This window comes from Solea senegalensis, linkage group LG9 (genome assembly GCF_019176455.1).
Source record: "Solea senegalensis isolate Sse05_10M linkage group LG9, IFAPA_SoseM_1, whole genome shotgun sequence".
NCBI lineage: Eukaryota > Metazoa > Chordata > Actinopteri > Pleuronectiformes > Soleidae > Solea > Solea senegalensis.
In genome coordinates this window covers 638265-659140 of record NC_058029.1, presented here as the reverse complement: position 1 = coordinate 659140, position 20876 = coordinate 638265, and the positions used below count along the sequence as shown (strand labels likewise).

Here is a 20876-nt window from a genome sequence, read left to right as displayed (position 1 = left end):
TGTCCGTAAACATAAGAGTTAGCACCGTTAGCAAGTCCAGTTATCGAAAAAAAATCAAGCACAGGAAGTAGGAAGTTTAAAAGAAAATATAAGAAACATTCAAACAAAAATAATACAGATGAAAAAATAAGCCATAACATTGATTTTAGTGTGTGCAATATACTTTGTGCCACTAGGAGCTCTCGTTCTCTCTCACTCATTAACATTAACAAAATAACTTGTCTGATGACGTTAGGGAGCAGCGTCTTTTTTCTGGCTTTTTTGTTTTTTAGTTAAGTCAAAGATGAGGTTTCAAGAGGGACATTTTATGTCCTTAAGGTGACGAATGTAACTATTTCTTTTACTCAGTGCATTATAGACATAACTTGATATAAAAAAAAATACTTTTGACACATTTTATGCCCTGAAAATCCTTGAGAAAAAAAAATCACACATTGAATTATTTATACTGTTTGTTTTACTCAGTGTCAATAATACATCCTTGAATTTGTTTTAAAGCCTGCATTTATATATTATTATTGTCTCTGATGAAGTGATGAAGTTAACTTTTTAATATTTGAGTGGACGGTGATAATAAAGTCACACGGCTCAGACAGATTCATCGCAGGAATCAAATTATCAGCTTCACACTACACTCGTGTGCAGAGAGCGAGAGAGAGAAAAAAGCAGAGCAGCTGGGAAAATGAGCAGCTGTGTGTGTCTTAATTGATAGCACAATGTCAAGCACACAGCCCATCTCAAATTGCAGAGACGTGTTCGTTTTCTCAAGGAGTGTGTTGTCAACTCCGCAGAAGGATTTGCTCCAAACTGGCACAAGGACGAGTTTGGCAGCGTTTGGCAGGAACTGGAGGGGAAATCTGTCGACGACGAGATTGGAAATGAAAAGGACAAAAGCAAAATACACACCGTTTCCTGATGATGATGATGAAGAGGAAGCTGCTGGATTTGTCTGACAACTGACTCATCCACTTGTAGTTTCTGAGTATTTCTACTTCACTAAATTTCAGAGGGAAAATATATTGGATAAAATAAATTGGTTCCATTTCAGGGAGAGACAGAATTTGTGTGGCAGACTTTTAATATTCTCGTCTTCATCTGTTATTTATTATTCATCTCATGACCACAGAAGGTTTGACAGCCAGTATTTGGTGAATTGATTTTTGGAACAGACCTGTCTGACATCTAACAACTGTTTTATTTTAGCAAGATTTTTTGGTTCATCTTTATTAACCTCTTTTTTCTGTTTGTGATTGTTTTTTAAATGTTGACTTATGTTTGAATGACATGAAATAGTTACACTCTTCACCATAGGTACAAAAAGTGTCACCATTAAAACCCATTATAAAGCCTTCATTTTAACTTCTCTGTCATTAGAACATAAAATAAAGCATTCTATTTTATTATGTTTTTAATAAGAGATCATAGCCACAAATTTATGTTCGTCTTTACAATTCATTGACCCATTTTTCCTGGAAATCCAGCAGATGGCAGTGTTCTATTATAAAAAGCTATAAACGAAAGCATGTTCAAAAAATAGTAAAAATGAATTAATTTAGCTTTTTTATGATCAGGACTGATGTTGGTTTAAAAAAAAATTAATTGAAGACATGGAGAAAACAGACTGATATTAAATTGCAGGTTATACAGATGGGACATTTTTGGCACCTAAGGTGCTAAGAGGGAGTATACTACAAACAAAAAATAAAAATCAATGTTGGTTATTTTTTCATCAGTATTATTTTTGTTTGAAACCAATCATATGTTTTTTTTCTTTTTTTAATCTTTTTACCTCTTTTATTCTGCTCTTCTTAATCTTTCAACTTATTTTACACATTCAACACATTCTTGGGAATTTAAGTTTTTACAACTTTGTCTGTGTTCATTTAAATGTCTACGTGTAATGATTGGAACTCACCTCTGACATTAACCTTTGCTTTACCACAGAAATGACTGAAAAATCCTTAGTTGTGTTTTATTTATTAATAACACAACCCTTAGTTGTGTTATTTGAATATTCATATGGATGCACTTTTGTATCTGCTCATACTGCATAAATTTGACATGTAAAAAGCAGCGTCTCATGGGATTCCCCCGTTCTTATTTTTGCACCATGTGTTCATGTTTTTATTAATGATCTCCTAGAATCAGCCTTAAGTGGATTATGTTAACCCATTGCATCATCTGTGCTCACTGCACACCTGAGAATCTGCACATCTTTCAAGGGCTGAATTGAAATTTCCAGCATGAGGAGAACTGCTGAAGCTTCAACAGTCAGATGTGGCATTAAGACGTCACTTTGACGGTTACCCAGTGAACCGATGGTGACTGAACTGGGAGAGCATGAAAATAAGAAGTGACAGGGTGAGTGGGGAAAACCTTGCAGTGTTTAGATTCACACACACAGGAAGCATGAATGAAGAGGAAGAGAACACACACGATGACTGTGTAGATGAGAAACAGTCACAATGTCTCGCAGGTCTGGCAGTCGGTGCAGGGAAATATTGATAGCTAGTTTCAGAGACATTTGTATCGACCTGTGTGTGTGTGTGTGTGTGTGTGTGGCCTTCTCTTTTTATGAGCAGGACACACACACACACACACACACACACACACTCGCTGAAAAATATACTGCTGACATCACAGAGAAAAATCTCTGAGGTGGAAAAAACAGAGCGAAAAATCCAAACACAACAAATCAATTTTCATCAGAGGAGGGAGTGAACGTGGGAGGGATCAATCAACAGACGTCAGGGCGACAAAAACTAATGTCAGAGAAGAGTTTCTGTTGCTCCTGCACTACCAGGGCCCGTGTGTGTGTGTGTGTGTGTGTGTGTGTGTGTGTGTGTTAATAAGAGTACCCACCACCAAACTAACTTCACTGAACACCTGCAGCTGATGCGTGAACTATGATTTGTGGCAGACATTAGGAGGAGAAATTATATAAATGTTTTGGCACGGGGAGAAACATGAACAAAGTCAATGTGCCGAATAATAAAATGAAGATTTACTGAGTACATTAACCAAAAAAGTTTCAAAAGTACTCAGAAAAACATTACGTTAAATCACAAAATCCCACTTTCAAAAGCAAAGTCATGTCAACAAGTGGCAACATGTCTGGACATGGTGAAACAGTGGCTAGCATCGTTGCCTACAGCAATATCACAGGTTTGGATCCCTGAGGGCTTTTCTGTGGTTGTTTGTCCTGTGATACACTGGTGACCTGTCCAGCTGGTTTTGTCCAGTAGGAGCCAGAACTAAGTTTGCTTTGCAACCAGAACCAGAAAACGGATAAATGTCCAACGTCCAACAGAGGAGACTGTGAATGGAGACTGTGAAAATCTTCATGCTAGAGAGACCTAACACATGCAGTTTGTTTGTATTAAGACGAGACATTTAATCAATATTTTCGGACATTTTTAAACCAAACAACTCCCCGAGAAGATAATGTACAGGTTAATTGAAGTGTTGTATGGGTTTTTATTTTATTAAGCAGTCATCTATGAGTGCAAGCTAAAATCATGTTGAAGAAATTCTTGATTTTTAGGTGATGTATATAATAGTGTCATCAGTGTATACTGTAACCGTATGGAGCTGTTTCTGGTTTCTTTGCTTCATGTAACAATTCAAATCATTAAAACTGAATGATTTTAGTTTGTGGGCAAAAACAAGACATTTGAGAACATCATCATTTCCAAGTTTGACAAACACTGATGACAAGACCAAACAACTAATAATTAATCAATAAAAATAACACACGCGCTCTGGAAAACTTGGGTTTGTTTACTGTACGTTTAAGGAGACTTGTGTGATCTTGAGCTAGTGTTAGCATTGTTAACTGGACTTTAAACATGTTGACACACAGTGTATTGTTTCCCTTTTTGTTGATTGTCTATCAGAATCAGTGGTGACATTTTGTCCATCTCTCTTCTGATTGGCCTACATGATTTGACAGTCGTGGTTATATCACCACCTGCTGACTTGGCGTGGTATTGCCAGCACTCACTAGTTGATTTTTGGTTGATCTTTTCACATGATCTTTGCTTGTGTGGACAGGATTATTTTTTAAAACTGGAGGAGGAAAAAACGACCCACCCACTTTTTTGTGGAGTGGATTAAACCCAAGTTTCTGTTGCTACGGCGCATTCTAACTAGACCTGTTAAAACGAACCAGAGTAAAAGTTTTATCCACATAAAACTTCACTAAAATCAATAATGTGTTGTCTTGACATTGGTGAATAACCTGAGGGGAGTCCAGTAAACATCTGTGCTCACTGGCCCTTTATATTTAAGTTTTACAGTAACCAAGGTTGGCAGTAAAAATCAGGAGCAGAAAAGGGCACAAGACGCCCCAAAGAGGATCGGTTTGATTTAGTGAGAATAATGTTTAATTGTGCGTGCAGAGAGGAGAAAAACTGCGAGGTGGCGACGCTGAATCAGGCAAGCAAGAAGGAGAGAGCGAGAGAGAGTGGGGAGGGAGCGGAGGGTGAGGAGAAAACTCAGAGTTGATGAATGAGAAGAAGAAGAAAAAGTGTGTGGTTGTTGAGATCTCCTCACGTACAGAGCTGCAGAGTCAGTGGGGAAGTGACTTTGAAAATATAGGATTTCACACACAAGGTCAAACGTGCACTTCTTCACTGTGATGAGAGAACAGCACACAGAGTTTGATCGATAAAAAACATCAACCGACAAAAACTGCCTCGACGGAGAGAGCGTTTGACAACTTCAGAGACAATTATGTATTTGTGAGAACTGGAGCTGCAGCTAATGATTCATCTGTTAAGTGATTTCTGAGGTCTTTGGTCCATACAATGTCAGAAAACCCTCTTCTCAAATGTCTTGTTTTGTCCTCAAACTTTTTGGTTGTATATAAGCTAAGGTCTGGTCCACAAGGGAGTGGGTGGTTTAAAAATAATCCTGTTCACACAAGCAAAGTTCTCAAAAACATCTAAGTCCACAGGAAAACATGAAAATCTACTGTGTAACGCTGCCAGTAGCATGCAAAGACAACACAGTTATTAGTTATTCTGTCCACAAAACATGTGAAAATGTTATGAAATGACCTCCACAAACTAAAATGATTCTATTTTAATGATTTATTTGCTTTATGGAGCAAAGAAACCAGAAAATCTTCACATTTAAGAAGCTGGAAAATCAGAAAACTTGATTCAAATCTCAAACCAATTAACTGATAATGAAGATTAATTTAGTCATGACCTAATTGAGTATGCTATGGTAGCTAACTTATTATTAGCTTTTTTACGATCACTTGTCCGGCGCGTGCTCACCTACGACGGCTAGCGGACGCTCTAGTATTACATATTAAACCTTTAAATCCTCTGCTTGGACAATGAGAGAATGAAAGATTTTGTTTATTTTAATAAATTTGAATTATCTCACCGCTGCTGTTGACACACTGGACCTGAGCGAGCTGAGAGCCGGGGCCACACGTCCTCTCGTCTTCAGGGACACACTGGTCCAGGGTGAGCAGCTGCCAGTCGTAGCACCTGGGCTCGTCACACGGCACCGCCTCCACCAGGTGAGGGCAGTTTCCTGGACCTCCTGTTGGCTTGTTGGTGATGCGTCGTGTCCTAAGTTTGAAACCTGCAGCAGAACAAAGAGAATGAAGACAAACAACAATCATCATGCAGCATTAAATGTTAGACTAAATGAAATGTTTTACTTCTATGACGTCTTAAGAATATGTTATGTCACCGACAGACTTTTCAGGCTGGAAAGTGAAGTTTGTTAACCGCTCACTCTCCCACACCAAAGTCCAAAGAGAAAATCCTCATTTTAAGCTTGCATGGACACAGTAGCTTCTGGTCTACTGCTGCCTCGTGTGGTCAGTTTGTGTCACTGAAACTGATCTGCACAAAATATTACACTCAAGCTGACATAGATTTTATTAGGTGAACCTTTAAGTGTCTTTTTGAAGTGTCTCCTCTGGAAAGTATATTTTAAAGTAAACAAAAACTGTCCCTTTAAAGCTAATGAATATATATATTTACATCTATGAAGGCAGTTATACCAATTATCTTTATTTTTTTCACTTGCAAATTCAACTTAATCAGATGTATATTAAGTGTAATACAAAATAACAGTGAAGTAACCTTGAGTATGAATGTTTTATTCTAATGCAGCAGCACAAACTCCCACCACACACTTTATGTATTTTTAATACGATGACCTGCTGTAAAGCCACAGTGAATAAAAGGGCTGTAACTTAATGTAAATATTAAGAAGTAAGTAACTATAATTAAGATGGCAGGTCCATTAAAGCTGTCACACGCAATAATTCTGTTTATACTTAACCTACGTAGTTAAGTCAACCTTCTTTCTCTAGCACACAAAATAACAAACCAAATCGCAATAAATCATGAAAAAAGTACAATAATAAAATGGTAAAATTTAGACAAATCTTTTGAGGTTGGTCTTTAAAGGGATTGAAAATTTACACAGAAAATGTGTTTTTTTTTTGCCACATCTAAACTTATATATTTATAAGCATATAATGTATATATTAATGACAATGCAAAATGACTGTTGAAGAACAATCAGCATTTCATTTCACTGTAGAAACAGTTTAATATAATAATAATACAGTTTAATATAATAAGCAGTCATTTGATATTATTTCCATATCAAACATAATAAACGGGTATAATTCACTGTGTCATCCCTGTATTTATCAACACTGAACATGAACACATGAATACATCACACTTTCAGTGAAACATTTTTTCCGTACCTTTTTTCCCAGAAGTCTGATCGTCACAGTTCTCAAAGGTGCACGGTCCCCACGCTCCCCACGGCGACACCTCACACTCGATGGGGCAGGGGATTTGGCAAAGCTGCGACCGGTTGGGAATCGAACCCTTGCACAGTCTGTTCTGCACCGGGCGTGAAGCTGTGCAGATGAAGGGAAAAGGCAGATAAATTTAAATTTAAAATAAAAAAACCTGCTTTATTTGATTCCATTGTTGTTTGTTTTCCAACAGTGTTGGATTAAACACGGACGTCAGGAATGTTGTTTACTTTTATTCCCGGCATTAAAATTCCTGCAGAGAATAAAATGAATAAATAATTGAATGAATGAATGAATGAATGAATGAACAGACACCATTTTCCCTTTGTTCCATTTATCACCTCCCTGTTTGAATGTCACAGTGATAAATTAGCAGTGATTATCTCTTGCTCGCTAGCGCCAGAATGCATGTTGGAGTCCTGCCCGTTGACTCTCAGTGGGGACAGGAAACAACAGTGCAACACAAACGTGTGAACAAACAGCCGTGATGTGTGAGGGTGAGCTTTAATGTCTCCCAAACCAACTCATTCTAAATCACACTGAGCCACAGGATCTGACACTTCCAGTATTATGATGTGTTCAGAGCTTACGAGGCTAACATCGGCTCAACCACAGTCAACGAGGCATCAGCTCTGAAGTAAGTTAGCAGCTGCATTAGCTACATTATCAGCTCAATGATGCAAGTTAGCAATACCATGAGCTGCATTATCAGCTATATGACCCATCTTAGCAATATCGTTAGCTACACAATCAGCTATATGACCCAAGTTAGCAAATTCTTTAGCTACACTATCAGCTTTATGACCAAAGTTAGCAATAGCATTAGCTGGGTCATCAGTAGCGACGTAATTTAATAATGTCACTAGCTGCAAAGAAAGTTAGCAAAGTCATTAGCTACATTATCAGCTATAAGCAAGTTAGCCATGACAGATGCTACATCTTGAGCTACGACCTAAATTGAAAATGTCAGCCGCAAAGCAAGCTAGTGCTGTCATCAGCTATGTGATAATCTGCGACACAAATTAGCAGCGCGATTAACTACATCATGAGTGTCATAGTAGCAATGCCGTCATCAGCAGCAACATATTTTATAAGGTAATCATCTGCAACACATGTTAGCAATATCATTAGCTACATTATGAGCTATAGGACGCAAGATAGCAATGTCATTAGCTGTGTCAACGGCTGTAATAAAAGACAGAAAGATTAGCTACATCATCCACTGTGATGAAAGTTAGCAAGGTCACAGCTACTAAATAAGCTGCAATGCAATTTACCTACGACATTAGCTCAGATAGCAGTGTCGTCACCTACATCGTCAACTGTGACACAAGTTAGCAACATTGTCAGCTTGTGCTAAGCAAAAGGCGGCAAATCTCACATTTTTGTTTTTCCACCGAAGTTGTTTTTAAGTTTTTCCTTCCGTTGTATCTGACTGTGTTATGGTAAATAAATGAATGTCATTTCATGTTGTGTTTTCAGTGACGTCCATCGTAGCAGCACAAAAACGACCACATTAAAATTTCTCTTTCAGTTTGTTGTTGGACAAGAATTCAGAAAATCAAATTCATGTATGAAAACATGTATATTAGGTTTATTTTGGCGTTTACTCTCAGAGACACAGACCTGCGACAAGTGTGACGATCATTTTTCTCGGCTGCGCCGCACAGTGATAGATGCAGCATGTGTGAGTGTGTGGAGATATTGAGTTTATGTATTTATGTATGAGAGTCAATGTCAGTGTCTTTTCAAAGAAGAGCTACTGTATCTCGCAGCTTCATGCACAGGTGGAAAACAGCGAAGATTGACAGGAAATATGAGGACAGTGAAAGTGAAAAAGGACTTTATCTTGTCTCAGACGGCTGTTGACAGTTCAGGTTCGGCTCTTCTAGCGTCACTTTGACATTTAAGATCAAACAGAGGGAAAACCTTCAACATTCACTAATTAACAGAATACTAATTTCTTTAAAAGTCTAGTCATCAGGATCAATAAAATCTCATCTCAGGCTGAAGAATTCTGACTCACAAGAAAACAACTGTGTGGTGGGTCGCAAAGACGGGATTGGGTCCTAAAAATGGGACGCAAGTGATATTTTTTGGGTCCAAAAACAAATGAGCAACTTTTAGTTAACATTTATGTAAATATGATGTAATCGCTTCACACAAGTGACACCGGAGACATTTTTGATTCCAGTTTTCCAGCTTCGTTCTCCAAAGACACGCAAGAGTTTTATGTGTTTGAGCTGAATGATGATGAGGATAATTCCCTCAGAAAGTGTGGAGGGTTTTTTTTAACTGGAAAACCTTTAATTCCTCTGACAAATCCACTGAAAGTGAAACGATGAGTTTGCTGAGCTGCTGTTAATCCACATGTTACTGATGTCTGAACATCAACTAAAGTGAGGAGCAACAAGAAAAACTCTTTAAAGTTCAGAACTTTGAATGAATGAAAGGAAGGAAAAGATGTGAGGAGAGCAAGTGAAGTGATTCAAGAGCGGAAGGAGAGGAAACAAGGACTAAAGAATAGTTAACAATTATACAGGACAGAAAACTAGGTAAGAGGAGCGGGAGGACAGAGGATAGGAAGGAGGAAGGGAAGAAACGAAGAAAGGGAGCGAACAAGGAAAGGAAAGGACAGAGGAAACAAGGATATAATAATTAGTGAGACTAAAACACCTACCTGTGATCTGGAAGGTGATGGAGAGGAGAGGAGGAACACTAGGCTTCTGCTGTCTTTGGGTCTGACCCACTGAAAACACAGGGGAGACGGTGCTATGAACTACACACACACACACACACACACACTACAGAGAGCGGAGCCTCATAAACAAAGCTTGTTTATGGATAAATACCTATGGAGAAGTTTATAAACCACTCACTCTCCCACACCAAAGTCCATAGAGAAAACCAGGCATTTTAGCTCACACAGGAGCTGCTGGTCCTCTGCTGCCTCGTGTGGTCACTTTGTGTCACTGAGGTAGATTTAGTAAGGTGAGATAAAAGTGTATAAATACTTTAAAATAAAAAATGATTTGGTTTTCATAAGCATTACAGGATTATACAGTAGCTAAAATGAAAGTTTTAATTTTCTTTAAAGAACCTGAACTGTGCCTATTAATTATTGATTTATTGATCCGGATGTAAAACAAAGTGATTGACTGTAGCTTTCAGAAACCATCAAGCCCGTGCCAGAATACTGAGAACAGGAATAAAACGTCAACGACTACAAGGTTAAAAGCAGCGATTGACAGATTCACACGCTGAAGAGTTCCACAGTCGCTTTATCTGAGGAAACTAAGACACAGATCCAGGGTCAAATCTGAGCTGCTGCCCCCGAAAGATTAAGATTAGGATTCAGGAGGCGGTAAACTGGTACCAGATATCTGCGCGTGTGTGTATGTGAGAGAGAGAGAGAGTCACTGTCTGCAGTTGCATGCTGGGAGATTTAACCCCCCAATGATGAAAGGAAAAGAAATCCTGAGAAGATAAGAACACTCTCACACACAAGCCTGGAAACACCTCTCTCCACCTGCCTGCCTCCCTCTCTCTATCTCTCTCTGTGTATATATGTATATATATATATATATACATATATATATATATATATATATATGTGTATGTTCATTATTTTTGACTTATTTGATTATTTCTACGTCTGATTGATCCAACGCTCATTATTCTTTAATTAGAGGATGAAACACAAAGAAACCAGAGGACGACTGATCAATATCAACGATCAAACACACGTCCAGCGCTTCACTCATCAGTCAATTACTCATAAACTTTATTAGGTAAGTTCACATTAATGTTAGAAATAGTCAAACAAACTTTATTAGTGTATATTAATGTGTCCATCATCAACGTTTCATTTAAACTCCATGTGCTCAGTTTTGTCTGTACAGATTAAATTGAATTAAATTAAGAATTATATTAGGAAAACGGTGATGCACTTGATATAATGTGTTGATATAACTACTGTATATAATTATGTAAGACAATATGATCAACAGATGAACGTATGCATTTAATATGAAGTAAAAACATGACAATAAATATGACTGAATAATAAATAAAATGTGTGAACGTACAGAAACCTGATCATATTATTATTAAGATATTTAATCCAAACTAATTTAGTTTTTATTGTCATTTTATTAGTGTTAAACAAGAGTTTATGAACTGTGCTGTCGTCGTTATTATTATTACATTATTACATGATACATGTTGGTTAATCTGGCCTCCTGCAGATTAATCTCATATGTACATGAGGAGAGAAAGACAGCGACTTTTTGAATATTTAAGAGAAGAAGAACAATATTAATTTAAATCCAATATCACTGTGAGTGTATGTTTGTACATGAAGTGAGTATTTTGATGTGTAATTATGTGCTGCTGAAACACAGAGAACTGCTCGAGTTACACTGAGGATTCTCAGGGTTTGTTTCCGTTTATATGATGATGCTGTAAGAACGTCTGAAATGTGCACATGCTTAAGAATCTGTTAAAGAGACAAACAGAGAAAAGACTCTTTTAAGAATCTGTGTCTCTAACTAACAAACAAGCATCCTTCTATTTATCTAACTTAACTAACTAGCATCTATCTATCTGTCTAACTAACTAACAAGCAAACTTCTTTCTATCTAAGTTAACTAACTAACATCTATCAATCTAACAAACTAACTAATGAATGTACAAGTATCCTTCTATCTATCTTAGTTACCTAACTAGCATCTATCTATCAGTCTAACTAACTAACAAGCAAACTTCTTTCTATCTAAGTTAACTAACTAACATCTATCAATCTAACAAACTAACTAATGAATGAACAAGTATCCTTCTATCTATCTTAGTTAACTAACTAGCATCTATCAGTCTAACTAATTAACTAACATACTAACTAACAAATAAAACAAGCATCTTTTTCACTGCTACACAGTCATTCCCAACTTTTTTTGGATTTAAAAAGTCTGTGAACCACTCACTCTCCCACACCAAAGTCCATGGAGAAAATCAGTGATTTTAGCTCACAGGGACACAGCTGGTCTACTGCTGCCTCGTGTGGTCACTTTGTGTCACTGTAGGATTTCAAATGCCAAATTTGACAAAATAAGTCATTTGAACCTCTGATGTTAAAATCACTGATGTTCTCTGTGGTCTTTGGTGTGGGAGAGTGAGTGGTTTAAAAAGAGACAGTTTTAAGTCATAAAAGTCTAACAGTGAGGAAAAAGCAGCAAAGACTTAATCAGGTGTAGATTTGTTGAGGTGAGACTTTTGTTAAGTAGCAAACGTCTGTTTCTGAAGCCGGTTCTTAAGACACACGCGTGTCACTTCCTGTCACAAACACACTTCAATAATCTGAATTATCCCTTTGAAATCATTGAAAACATTGAGTCCCCTGAGCGATGCAGAGGATTATTTAACCATGGGAGGTTTTTAAGAGCTTAACAGTTAAATCTCAGCGTGTGTTCTCTGTATTTTCACCTTTGTCTTTTTCTCGGAGGTCGTTCAGGTATTTCACCAGCTCAGCGTTGGCCTCCACACAGTAAACTTCTCTGGTCTGTAAACCTCCTCCACACAGGCCCGTCAGGTTGCCACGTCGACGGTCCTGTTGGCCTAGCAACAGGTCCACGCGGCAGTCGCTCCACTCGCTGGTTCTCCAGGTGTAACTGGAGGGAGGAAAAAGCTGCGTGTAATGATTATTTAGATTTATATTTATTTATAGCTCGTTTACATTATAGGTACATTCAGGGAATCTGACAGTTTAAATGCAACAAATACATTTTTTTCACAACTCTAGTTTAACTATTTATTCACCAAAAATAAGAAAACGTGTCATAGATTTATATTTAAAATGAGAAATCAATCACAAAGTAGTGGTCAGCTATAGTATCTTTAGGATTTAATCAATACCGATGCTAATATTTTTACTCTGTTTGGACTAATGTGCGCCACCTGTGGTGAATGCATGTAAATATATTAAAATGGCTGACATTATTTGTTTGTTTTTTTAAGTCACATGACCTGGTTTAAACTCGTCTGCGCAGCACCTGCTAGCGACGCTATCTTTGTTAAACTTTAACTCGGAATTATTTAGCGCAACCATTTTAAGTTTTTAAAAGTTTTACATTTTTAAAGAATCTAGAGTAAGGAGCTTTTACTTTAACGGCATTCTATAAACGTCAGAGCCGGGAGGCTACACAGAGAACGCCGGAGATGCTAGCAGTAGCAGAATTGTCAGCTTTCCTACAGATTTGCTGGGGATTATTTACCACATACAGTACATTTTATGATTTTAAAAGTGAAAGTAAGAAGCTACACATCTACCTTCAGCTCTCCATAGGTGTGCTGCACGAGAATACTGTGGTTTTTAGCTTAGCTAAACATTAGCTTACAAATCTGTGACAAAGAAAAACAGATTTTAGCCTCTTAGTAAAAGACTTGCCGAATAAAATCTATGTCAGTTCAAGTCTACGATATCTTAAGAACACGTTTTAGATGAGTCTTTTAACAAAGTGGCTAAACTCTATTTCCAGGTCTGAAGCTGGTTCAGGGAGGTGGAGTACGCGGTGCAGGAGGAACTCACGTGATGCAGGGTGGAACTCCGTCCACCTGAACCTCACACGCCTCCAACTCCTCCAGTGGTGGACACTCGTCTCCGTCCCCCACAGGAAACTGGAGCACCTGTCTGCTCCGTGTACGATTTCCAACGGGGGCCTCGGCGTCCACGCAAGTCTTGGAGCAGGGGCCCCACTCGCCCCACTCGGTCACCTGACAGTCCTTTGGGAGGACGCAGGACTGGATGGTCAGCGGCAGGTCCCTCGGTACGCAGAGACTGTGGACGGATGAAGAGGCGGAGTCAAAGCGATGACAGGGTTATGAGGTTGATCCAAACAGCTGTAACAACACACTGTCCCAAAAAAGCTGGAATAAATCCAACGCATCTGATATGTGACGCCGAGGGAAGGACGTGTTAAAAGAGAAGATAATAAAAGAAATAAAACCCCAAATGGAACGAAATTAAAGACACGTAAAAATAAAATGTGAGACTTGGACCAATCATGCAATCATATGACAGCTGTCACATCAGTGTTTAGGAAACAAAGGAAGCTAAAAATGTTTAATATAGAAGTGGTTATTTTGAGTGTGGTCACAAAGGAAAAGAAACTCAATCAATGACAGAAATGCAATTCTCCAAAAATATAGAAATGTCTCTATTTCAGTGCTTTAACAAGGGTATTATTATTTAAATGGACTTTCACTGCGTCGCCAAATAATTATGTGATTTTATCACAAATTCACACTTTCGTCCCATTAACCTTTCAAAAACTTTGGATTAGTGTACTTAATTTGGACTTTTTATACATTTTTCTGTTGTTTTTTCTCAAAGAAATCAGATTGTGTTGTTGAATTTCATCAATAAAGTTGCTAATAGAGCAGAAAATGTAAAAGAATCACATCCTTTCTGACATGTAAGGGCCACCGTAGTTCACTGACATCAGTCCTCCACACTCTCACCATTAGAGGTCACTAATTTGTACAAACTGGACCTTTAATCGTGTGAGATTGGACAATGGGGTTGTAACGGAGTGAGTGTAAATGGAGACATTACGGAGGTTTTCCTGCGGCGATAACCGCTCACACAAAGCATATTTATGGTAAACAGTGAGGCGGCTCATTACAGCGAGGTTAAATCTTCCAGTTACCTCTCGCTGTTAATGTGCCGCGATGCCTTCGAGCCACAGTTTATTATGTTTGAGTGTCACAGCAGCAGATCTACGACTCTGTAAGTGCTTTTTAAAGCCTCACTTTAAAGCGTCCGCCCTTGAGTGCTGACACACTTTGTCATTAGCGGCTGAAAAAGGACTTTATTAAGAGTCAGAAGAAATAGGACTTTTGTGTCCTTCAGTCGTAAAAACTTTTTTTTAGGCACAAACATGTGTCAAACTCAAGGCCCCGGGCCCACATCCGGCACGCTCTGACCAATCAGAAATTTTAGCATCTGCTCAGCTGAACCTCGTCAGAGCAGGAACAAAAAAACACCAGGTACCAGATTCTGTCACTTATGGAGAAGCAACAAAACTGTGCCGAGCCGAGCCGAGCCGGAGCCGAGGTGGACCTGTGTGGAACAACGCGTCCGGATCAGACTCGTAGGTAAAATCAGTCAAAAATCAGGTCAGACCAGTGGTGGCCCGTCCATAGAGGGCGCTATGGTGCTGCCCCACCACTCTCACATGAAGAAGAAGAAGATAGAAATCGTCTAAAGTCGTTAATAAAAACATGGAAAGTCTGTGACGACAGAGAGTAAAAACGTTAACTTCTCTCACACGTTTACAGCGAGTTACGCTCACTGACGTATTTCCAGTTTTCGGGTGCACACGTCTGCTGAGACACGCCCACAGACACGCCCTCACAGTGAAAACTCTCGGGCACAGAAACTTACGCTCAAAGACCTCCCACATCCGAGAGGACATGACTTCAGTTGTGCTAACGTTACCGGCGCTTCCTTTCCTTCTGTCTCTTACTTTCCTCCCTTCTCTTCCTTTCCTTCCTTCTCTTCCTTTCCTTCCGTCTCTTCCTTTCTCTCACTGCCAAATAAGCCGTTTCATAGAAGAAAAGCTTGGGCTTATAGAAATGTCTTATTTCTAAGACTTTATTTGAAATCCTTTGTTCAGATTGACCTCAGTGACACAAAGCGACCACACGAGGCAGCAGAGGACCAGCAGCTCCTGTGTCCCCGTGAGCTAAAAGCACTGATTTTCTCTCAGGACTTTGGTGTGGGAGAGTGAGTGGTTTATAAACTTCAGTTTACAGTCAGAAATGACTGTCTAACAGTGAGAGAGAGATGTGAACACATTCTTAAGATATCATGGATTAAAGCAGATTAACCCTCTGTGCTGTGCCAATGTCAGCTGACATAGGGCGAGAGGCGGAGTCACAGCCTGGACAGATCGCCAGTCAGTAGATTTTTTTCCTAGAGTTGTTACGATGATGACAGGAAACTCCAGATTACCTTGTGTTCCCACTGGCAGACATGAGCGTCCTTGTCTCTGTGCAGAGGGGGCGTGGTTAGTGCTGTCAGTCAAAAAACAGGCCAGAGTGTCACGACGTGTCCCTGAGTATGTGAACACATGACTCTTCTGACTGAGTGTCCTCTTTGTGTTCATCAGAAATGAGTTCCGACTCTTCCTCGATCTCGGGCAAAGCAGCTGACGAGCTATTAGTGCTAATTACAGCTCGGCTTCATTTAGAAACCTCTCATTTAGGCGTCGCCGGCAAACTTCACCTCCAACAACTCAGAATCTACAAATGTATGAGCTGCATTCATTCATTCATTTATTCATTCCCTCTCTTCTCTCACTCCAGTGTCTGGAATTAAAAAAAACACCTCTGCAGTCTTTGAAGTGACACAGTGAAAAAATCTCACTTTCATTTTCTGCCAAACTCTGATTCATTTTTACACCTGAGGAAAAACAATGAGGCGACGGTCACTGTCTCACACTCTGAAAAAGACAACGACCTATTTTCACTGAGTCGCTGCTTGTTTGTTAAAGAGGTTTTTCTCAAAGAGGGAGTCATTATTTCTTCATCTCAGTCACGCAGACAGAATGGGGACAAAAAAATAAATAAAATAAGTTAGATAACGTCAAAGGAGGAGGAAGAAAAGAGAGCTGAAGCTTTCGAAAGTGGAAACACTGAAGTGATAATCCAACACAAATGTTACACTGATGGTTGTCGTATGTAAACTACATTCAGAATGAATCTTGACCTGTCCCCGGAGACAGTGTCTCAGAAACCTGATCATGACGAGTCACGAGGACGTGGACCCACAGACAGATGCTCATCAAACGAAATTAGAAATGAAGTCAGCAAGATGTTCAGGGAGCAGGAGCAGGGGCAGGAGCGGGAGCAGGCAGGGGCAGGGAGCAGGGCAGCAGGAGCAGGAGCAGGGGCAGCAGGAGCAGGGCAGGGGCAGGGAGCAGGAGCAGGGAGGCAGCAGGGGCAGGGGCAGGGCAGGAGCGGGCAGGAGCAGGAGCAGGAGCAGGAGCAGGGCAGGCAGGGGCAGGGGCAGGGGCAGGAGCTGGCAGGAGCAGGGGCAGGGCAGGGCAGGAGCAGGGAGCAGGGGCAGGGGCAGGAGCAGGAGCAGGGCAAGCAGGAGCAGGGCAGGGGGCAGGGGCAGGGGCAGGCAGGCAGCAAGCAGCAGGAGCAGGAGCAGGAGCAGGAGGGAGCAGGGGCAGGAGCAGGAACAGGGCAGGGGCAGGAGCAGGGGCAGGAACAGGAACAGGAGCAGGGGCAGGGGCAGGAGCAGGGGCTGAGATTCCACAAAATAATCGCTTCCCGAAAAAGTGGCAAAAACAAGTGTGAATATTTTAGGTGATGAGGGTTAATATTGATGCTGCTGTGGGCGAGTGAGCTGTTTCCACGCTTCCTTTGAAATCTGTGATCCTCTTACTGCCGAGCACAGCATTAATGAATGGATGAGTTCATAAATGATCACGTGTTAGAGAGCAGTGGCATTCATGTTGTCACCGGAGCACCACATGAACGCTCCGGTGACAACATGAATGACTCTTTGCTGGAGAAATCAGCAATTTTTTAATGCATGGGTCTCAAACCCACGGCCTGTGGACCTCATGTGGCCCGCCAATCAATTTCACATGGTCCTCCACTTAATATAAAATGTCAGATTTTTATTCATTTTTATCATAAATACAAATATATTGTAAACTATTAATTGTTCCATATCAAAACTAAGGCTTTTATTTTGAAATATCATCACATCATAAATACGTTGGGGCCCCTCCAGACCAGACCAGACGCTCAGTGAGTTTGAGAATCCTTTCTTAAAGGGAAACTCCACCCAATGCCATGATGTGGGCTGAGAGATATCGAGTTGAAACGGTGGAGATCTCCAGTGTTTTAGTTGTCTGAGAGTGAACTCAGTCTGGACTACTGGAGCATTCCATTTGTAGTCGGAACTTGGACATTTCCGAGCTCTGGGGGCGTGTCTCACACAGAACTGGGATTTCCAACTCAAAAACTCAAAAAGGAATTCTAAGATGTCCGTTTATAGCATATTTGCTCGACAGTAAATCTGTCTTAGACAAAGTAATGTTTCATTTTTTTAACCGTAAACACGTTGCTACGCTGTTTGTTGTTGTTATAAACTCTTATTGCTAACAATGGCTAGCCCCAGATACATTAGCGTACATGTTTTTTTTTTATCTTCTTTTAAGATCTTTCTTACTGATCTTAACGTGTTCGTCTGTTGATATCTTGTTGATAATATGTTTATTGCACTGGTGATTTCATGCATCCATTCACTCGGCCACTGTGCTTTCATGGCGTCACCACACTGACAAAGCTCAGTTCACTGCAGCTTTTAAAAGTTTGCAGAACCTTTTTAAACTTGGGCGTCTAAATCAGACATTTTGTCTCGTTATTTCAGGTGAACTCCGCTCTTTTATTTTCTCCGTCGCGGCTCCAGCTTTAAAATTCACGAGCGGCTCGACAAACATTTAACAGATGACAACTTGAGTGACACTTTCTCATGTAACGTATTATTTCACGTCTATTCCAAACCCCAGGGCAGGGGGAAAAAAGAAAAGGAAAAGCAACACAGAGCCGTTTTTAACTGAAGCTAAGATTGATCTGATGTCGTGAAATGATTTGCTTTTTTCCCCACTTCTGTCTCCGGAGCGAGACTTCAAATAAGCGTGTGGTGGCTGCGCTTCAGCGCTCCGACAGCTCGACTGTGACAACGACACAGACGATAAACATCCTCTGCGACGCGTCACCTCTGACAGAAACTCTGACGAGGACAAATTTGGCTTCATGTTAAACCGGAACAAGGACAAGTTCACCTAAACACACACAGTTACACAGAAACATTTAAAACAGAGAGAAAGACGGATAATTAGAGGAGAAGAAACTCAGTGAAACAATGAAAACGAGTAAAAAGAGAAAACTCTTCTAATAAATCATGACATTATGTGACATTATGTGACAAATGTGACATTAAACTTAGATAATTAGAATGGTAATCAGTTCATCATCTCTAACTGAGGCCTGTGAAGAAAAATAACCTTTAAATCAGTATTATTAGTGTTAATTTGGATTTTTCTTGGCAAAATACGACAAGTAAAATAGTTTATACCAAGTAAAACAAAGGAAACTATGAAAATGGAGTAAATAATTACACTTGAAGGCTATATAAGCTCCGTTTGAGGCCTCTAATAAAGAGATAGTTATCTTTAAAAAAGAGTTTATAAATAAAATTTAGCTGAAATCAGTAAATTAAGTTCATCCAAACATCAGAACAATGCAGAAATAAGATGACAGGAGATAATATGACAAAAAAAGCATAGAAATACAGATAATTAAACGAATAGTCGGTAAAACAAAGACTTTAAGACATCCAGCACCTGTGTTTAAGGCCTGTAACGTAAACAGAATTATCTTTAAACGATGGATATATTTCATGTAAAATGCAAGAAAACATGTTGAGTTTAGTTGATGAGAAATGAGAAAGCGTATCAGTCAATGGCTACAAATAGAGATAAATACGATATTAAAAAGAGAAGAAAATAGAAAAGTTTAGTGCATGAATGCTCTGTAAGACCTCCCCTCTGTTTTAGGCCTGCAAAGACAACGCAAACGTCTTTAAAGGAAGGATCTCATGTCCAATCGTGTCCTTGCAGGAACATTAAAGATATACAGTAAAATATTGCTGCAGAAAAAACCCATTAACTTTAATGTCACATTACCATAAAAAGAAAATTGCCACTCACTTGCGAGCGACTGCGCTGCCGTTCCTGTGCATGCAGACCACGTCCCGGCTCTGGTAGCCCACCTGGATGTCCCAGAATGGACTCTCCTGCCGGTTCAGGCGGTTCCTGGTCCGTTTCTTCTGGATCAGCTCCCTGGTTTCTGGATCTTTGACTCCAGATCTGTCCCTGAGACCCTGTCCTTTACCTTTCCTGCGCTTGGCTTGCCGTGCTGTCCGAGTCTGTGGGAGAGAACAGGGGCTCCAGGGTCCCACCCTGAGACTGTACATGCCCTCTGGACCAGCGCAGAGCCCCGCTTTACAGGACTGGAACTCAGTAAGGTTTGGGCAGGCGGCGCCTCCAAAAACCGGAGGAACCAGAACACTGCGGACCCTGTTCCTGAGGCCCGTTCCACACGTTTTGGAGCATGACGTCCACGGCGAATACTCAGAAACTACACAATCCTGAGGACACGGAATCAAACACGCCTGCTCCAGACGAGGCTTTGGCTCAAAGTATTCACAGATGGCGTCATCTGCTGGGGAACTGTCCGCCTTGAGCATGCAGCCCACCTCCCGGGTCTGAATGCCCTCGTCACCTCCGCTGCATGAGAACAGGCGCAAGGCCCCAAAGGTCCTCGCCGACACCGGCACACACTCGTTCCAGGCGCCGAGACTCCAGCCGTAAAGTTCCTTGTGCCAGTCGCACACGTGGAAACAGTTCCTCTGGTTGGACGGACGCTGGCTTTGGTCGCAGTTGGTGTGAAGCGTCGTCCAGCCGTCCACATGGGCGCACCACACTGCCCGGCTCTGGCTGCCGCCTGGGCCGCACTCACTGCCCATGCACCTCCCCCAAGAACCTGGCAAACAAATGAACACACTCCGGTTAGAATGAGGTCTGAGAGGCAACTCCAGCGCAGACACAGGTCTAATGTAAGGAACCACAACCTTCTGCTTAACGACACAGTTCAGACACAAAAAAAACATTGTCAGGCTCAGTCGCATCAGTTGACATGAATCATTTTAATTCATTTGTTCATCGTCTACAGCTTTATCTTCCATATGAGGGTCAAAGGTCAGTCTCACATTCACACCTAAATGTGTGTCTGAAAGTCCTCTGCATGTCTTTGGACTGTGGGAGGAAAGTATCATGGATTCATATTTACAGCTCTGTTTAACGCTCCCTCAGTCAAGAGCTGAAAAAAAACAAACCAGGTTAGAAAAATATGAAGAAAATGTTCAAATGTACAAACGAACGTAAAACTTTTCCGGACGTGATGGAAACATTATTTTGTTTTTCGTTTCACA

The 20876-nt window shown here is 40.4% G+C and overlaps 1 protein-coding gene across 7 annotated transcripts in view; it reads right to left on the bottom strand.

Annotated features, from left to right (window-relative positions):
- The window catches only part of LOC122774991 (thrombospondin type-1 domain-containing protein 7A-like), a 108039-nt gene that overhangs the window by 51168 nt on the left and 35995 nt on the right, over window positions 1-20876 (bottom strand). For 4 of the 7 annotated variants that reach the window (XM_044034646.1, XM_044034649.1, XM_044034645.1 and 1 more), the window contains exons 2-7: window positions 19594-20428; window positions 13389-13637; window positions 12287-12471; window positions 9486-9554; window positions 6749-6907; window positions 5398-5601 (exon numbers count right to left, since the gene is read on the bottom strand). In XM_044034646.1, coding sequence (XP_043890581.1) covers window positions 5398-5601; window positions 6749-6907; window positions 9486-9554; window positions 12287-12471; window positions 13389-13637; window positions 19594-20428 — 1701 coding nt within the window. The remainder of the gene's footprint in view (window positions 1-5397; window positions 5602-6748; window positions 6908-9485; window positions 9555-12286; window positions 12472-13388; window positions 13638-19593; window positions 20429-20876) is intronic. The other 3 variants (XM_044034651.1, XM_044034647.1, XM_044034650.1) reach the window with 1 other exon arrangement.